General features: G+C 30.0%; 1 protein-coding gene across 1 annotated transcript; it reads right to left on the bottom strand.

Annotated features, from left to right (window-relative positions):
* Positions 1 to 301: 301 nt before the first annotated feature.
* Positions 302 to 1,204, bottom strand: LOC114761102 (E3 ubiquitin-protein ligase ATL6-like). The gene has a single exon (XM_028950422.1). The coding sequence runs from the start codon at positions 1,186 to 1,188 to the stop codon at positions 457 to 459; it is 732 nt and encodes a 243-aa protein (XP_028806255.1). The 5' UTR covers positions 1,189 to 1,204; the 3' UTR covers positions 302 to 456.
* Between the last annotated feature and the right edge of the window lie 4,299 nt (positions 1,205 to 5,503).

Below are 5,503 nucleotides of genomic sequence, written 5' to 3' on the forward strand. Positions count from 1 at the left end.
AAGTGCAATGAAATTTCAAAATTTTATGGGGTTAAATGATATTAATAATTATCTATAGTGAGAATTAAATGAAATTTGACATCTTGACACATGACTATGTTGACTATATGTAATTAAAAAAATTTACATAACGAATGTAAAAGACTTGAGATAAATAATTTCCCATTTTTTAACCGGAAAATTGGAAGTGATATACAGCTTCATCATATTATTAGTAACAGTTTTAATTGCATTTTTACAAGTTCTCCTTATACCCAAAAAAGGAAAAAAGAAAAACCATTACATCATTAGAGCAATACAATGCACAACAATAATAGCACATGTTTTTAAAATGGATTTTAAAATAGATTGTCTGGTAATCTTCACATTGTAAGTTCTGTTATTTACCACCGAAAATATATATACATCAATGAATCAAATACTCACTATTCTGTACTGTTCTCTCCACCCGGCCGTCTACGGAACACATTGCAGCTCGCCGACCGTCGCAATCCTCCGTGACTCACAGTAATCTGTTTCCTCAGATCCTCCAACAATCTGAGATTGTACCTCTCCGTGTCCTTGCCTCCCCATACCTCTTCTATCTCCTGAATGAAGCTCTGTTCTACTCCCAGAACTTTCATCGAACACCTGTCGTGCATTTATAACCTCATTCGGAATTTCGATCGCAACATCGTTTTCCCCTCGCCGGTGCTCCTCCGCCGGCTTCAGTCTTGAACGGCAAACAGGGCAAGTCACGTGGGAGGCCAACCAGGCGTCGATGCATTGAGGGTGAAACACATGGTTACATTTCGGAAGTAATCGGAGCGTATCGTGTTGGTCGAACTCACTCAAGCACACGGCACACTCCAGCGCGGCGGCTTTCCCAAATTTGAGGTTTTTCACGGCGGAATACACGAGGATGGGGAAGGTGTCGAGTAATTTTGGGTCAATACCTTGAGGACCACTTGAAGAACAATTGTCGGCAGCAGCCAGATCCACGTCGGAGCAGTGGCGGAGGTAGAGGGCAAAGCTGACAATGAAGAAGGTGGCGCAAACAAGGGCCACAATCACGGGAGCGAATGATACATCCCAAGTGTGAAGTGGGGCATTTGGAGAAACCACCGGTCCAGAACTTGACTGAGCATCGACGGTGGAGGAGAGAAGCAAGAAGACGAGGATGGGTGAGGGTGTGATTGTCTTCACCATTTGGATATTGTTGGAAACTCCCAGTGAAGAAATAGATAATTACAAAGGTTGGTCATTATAAAACATGAGAACTAAGGAGAGGCCAAATAGAAGTCAGATTCGAACGGTGGTTGGCTTGTGTATACTGTCAAAAACAGTTGATTCTATGTGTACTTGTATTCTTTTCAATATCCTTATTGATTAGTACCTACCTTTTAATTAAAAAATTTGTATTTTTTCAATCACTAAATTAGATAATTAATTTAAAAATTTAGATAAGCTAGTTATTTATAAAAAAATATATTTTGATTTTTTAAATTTTTTATTTAATAATTTATATAGTAAATATTTTTTGATACAAATATTTCTTGATAATTTTAATAGAAATAGTTTATAAAAGGGTTAATTAATCCGCAAGTCCTTATAGTTTCAACGAATTTTGAATCAGGTCCCTATAGTTTTTTTTCTTTTTATCAAGTCCTTATACTTTTACCTTTTTTTAATTAGGTCCTTGTATTTATTTTTCTTTTAATTAAGTCCTTATCATTTCACTAAATTTTTAATAAGATCCATGTAGTTTTAATTTTTATTTATTAATTAAATATAAGCTTAATTAAATAGATTAATACTGAAATATAAAATATTAATAATTAAATTAAATTAATAATTATGTAATAAAAAAGTAATAGAATTAATTAATTCAGGAAAATTTTTTAGAACAATTAATTTTTTTGCTGAAAAAATTAAAATCATTATAATAATTCAATATCTTTAGAATATTATTGTTTATAAACTAATATTAAATAATATATACTATTTTATGCTTATATAATAGTACTATTAGAATTCATAAAATAAAGAATAAAAAATTCAAGGACTTAATTAAAAATAAAGTGAACTTATAAGGACTTGATAAAAAGCAAAATAAATACAAAGACCTAATTAAAAACAGGTGAAAGTATAAGGACCTGATAAAAAGAAAAAAAACTATAAGGACCTGATTCAAAATTAGTTAAAACTATAAGGAGCTGTGAATTAATTATCCCTTTATAAAATTATAAATTTAATAGACAAAGTAAATTAACATCTTATATTAAACATTAAATAAACTCCTTTACTGATATTTATGAAAGGAGTATTTATTGGGAAAAAATGTATATTACAAAATTAATGTTAAGTTGTAGTGAAGATCTAAAAAGGAAAAGTCATAAAAAAAAAAAACTCTGAAAATTATAGAATCGTAAATTGGGTATTTTATTAAAAATTTATTGTAAACGGATCTAATTTATGATTTTATAATTTTTTATGGTTCTTTTTGTGATTTTGAATTGAAAAACTAGCCAGATAAAACCCAAAAGCGGTACACTGGTTTGAAAGAAAGAACTGCCTCCGGTTTTGTCACACAACCTCCCTCCCACCCACGTTTTCAACGTGAATTAACAAAATGACAGTTGTCAAAGCCAGAGGAAATCCTTACTTGTTTGGGATTTCTTTCAAGTTTATCTTATATTTTTAACTTGGAATCTTATCTTCAATTTATTGAAATTTAATCTCTTGACAAATTACTTTAAAAATTTCTTTCTTTCACACTGATCTCGTGTCATTTAATGGAAATGTACTGATAACTGAGGAGTTTTTTTTTTTTTTTAGTGGACTGAAACCGAGGAGTCCAAAGGTTCATGTCAGTTTTTCATTGGCAAGATTATGAAAATTCATGAACAACTTTAATTTGTCTAAGTTGAAATCAATATTACTGCATAATTGTTGCCTTTAACTACTCTGACTTAATTCCAACTCATGAATAGCGAATTTACTTAAGATCCTAATCTCAATGGCAAAAGATAGACAAATCTACAGCCTTTTAATACATTACCAGATTGTTACGTTTAATCACATGTCAATAGAAGCTAATTTTCATGCCGATTCTCTAACTCACCAAGATCGTCATCAAATGAATGTTGAAGTTGTCGTCATCAATATTCCTCATTTGGAGTACAAAGTTGTTTTTTTAGGTACTGTTTTCGGTCCTAATTATAAGATCTCGTTTATAATTTATAAACAAAATCTTATAATTAGGATAGGAAATAATATTGTTTTGGATGACAGAAATGAAGGGAAGGAGAGAAGAGAAAAAATTTTAACAAGTTCTACTTAAAAAATTAAAAAACTGGGGTTTTAAAATTTTAACAAGGAGAAGAATTAATATGAAAGAGTAATAAAAATGATTTAAAAACATTTGATTCCATCTTTTCAATTTTTTAAATTGAAATTATTAAAAATTTTCCTGGCCCTATGAGTTCTTTAGACCCAACTCATCTAAATTTTTTGCAACCGATAAAAAATCATTAAATTGAGATACTAAAGTAAAATTTGACTCAGAAATAATTTTTTTTACCTTTTTTATGGAAAATATTTTTTTTACTTCATGAAATGATCACCTTCCAATATTTTATTTTTGACAAGTGATTAGAAATTATTAGTATATATCTTTGTCAAATTTTATCAGACTTGGATAAAATATTTTTTTTCCGATTATATTAAAGTAGGCTTCTTCTTTTTCTTTTGAGAGGTATAGTGACGCGCCATCCCCAATGAGGCCGTAGGTACCGTTTGCTACTGAGCATTAAAAATAAGGAATAGAGATCAAGGTTAAGATTGAGAAAATACTCCTCCGGTCCTTAATATAAGACCCATTTAATTAATTTGATTAGATTAAGGAAGTTAGGTAAGTTAGTTAATTATAAGAAATGTGACATGTTTTTCCTAAAATACCATAATCATCTTTCTTAATACCTCATCTCCTTCTTCTATTTGATTATGGTTGAGGGAGTATCCATAGGGGTACTTTAGAGAAAATTGATAAATATGAGAAATGGGTCTTATATTTAGGACCAAAACCAACTCAACAATTGGGTCCTATATTAAGAACCGGAGGAGTAGTATTTAGCCTAAGAGATTATTTATTATATGGGATTAGACATATCCATATATATGAGATTGGGAAATACCATGAGAGAGTGATATTTCCCAATCCTACTTTCATGGGTTTACCTAATCCCATGTAATGAGCAATTACTCATATTAAAAGCTTTTTTAATGATTTTTTTCAATTACAATTCTAATCCCTTTCCCTTATTTTTTTAATATTTCGTAACCAACGGAATCTTAGGATCAGCCCAAGAAATAATTCAATTATATAAACAATAATAGTCCCACCCCAACTTCTCTGTTTGTTTATTTTTTTCCTTTTGCCAACAATCATAACCCCATGGGGCACAAAATAATTTTTTACCGAATTTTTTCAAAATATGAAAAGAAAAACTAAAATTTGTTCAAAATAGATATAATATTCTTGACAAGTATAAATTTAATATGATAGAAAATTTATTATAAGGAGATAATAAAAATCCTAATTACCATTATGATAATTTCAAAACTTAAAAAAATGCAAATTTGTGTCAAAGAAAATTGTGCAGAGAGATTAAATTTTTATAACATATTTTCATTAAAAAAAATTGTAACACATTAGTTTTAAAAAATCTTGCCACAGAGAAACAAATTGGCATGGCAAGTTTCAAGTCGTTCAGCTCAAAAAAAAAAAAAAGTTTCAAGTCGTGCTTTTTTAGTTCGTTTTTGCATCATATGTTAAGTCCTACCTTTCCTTTCCATAATCATAATCATAACGATTAAGAAAGTGTACTTTGGGGCCACCACAATCATTATTAAAATACAGCCGATTAATACTACTCCTCCGTCCTTAATATAAGACCTAATTATTAAGTTGGTTTTGGTTTTAAATATAAGACTCGTTTCTCATATTTATTAATTTTCTCTAAATTATCCATATAGATATTCCTTCAACTATAATTAAGTAGAAAAGTAAAAGAGGATATTAAGAAAGATGATTATGGTATTTTAAAAAAAACGTGTCACATTTTTTATAATTATCTAACATACCTAACCCTTTTAATCTAATCAAATTATTTAAGGGGGTGTTTGGCAATCAGTTTAAAAGCACTTCTGGCCCCAAACTATGGTTTGAGGAAGCTAATTGTCAAACACTCCCATTTTTTTAAAAACCCAGGTTTTAGAGAAAACCATGGTTTTGGCCAGCCAAACCATGGTTTTCCTATGAGCATCCCATTTTCGCTTCTGAAGAATGAATATAGTTGTTGGACTCATCATTATTTGTGTCAGAGGCTCCAAAGTGCCATTTGAAACTAGTGCGTCTTCTCCTATTCCGCCTCTTCTCCAACGGTGAAATAATAATATTTTTTTGTTGGCAAAATAAATTATTTCTAAAAAAACATATTTAATTATTTTATTAATATATATA

The sequence above is a fragment of the Neltuma alba genome, unplaced genomic scaffold (genome assembly GCF_004799145.2).
Source record: "Neltuma alba isolate B1F8T4 unplaced genomic scaffold, ASM479914v2 tig00011081_pilon, whole genome shotgun sequence".
NCBI classification, from domain to species: Eukaryota; Viridiplantae; Streptophyta; class Magnoliopsida; order Fabales; family Fabaceae; genus Neltuma; species Neltuma alba.

Bases quoted from the DNA above. Each gene is read 5' to 3' on its own strand.
- LOC114761102 (XM_028950422.1), bottom strand. From the start codon at position 1,188: ATGGTGAAGACAATCACACCCTCACCCATCCTCGTCTTCTTGCTTCTC.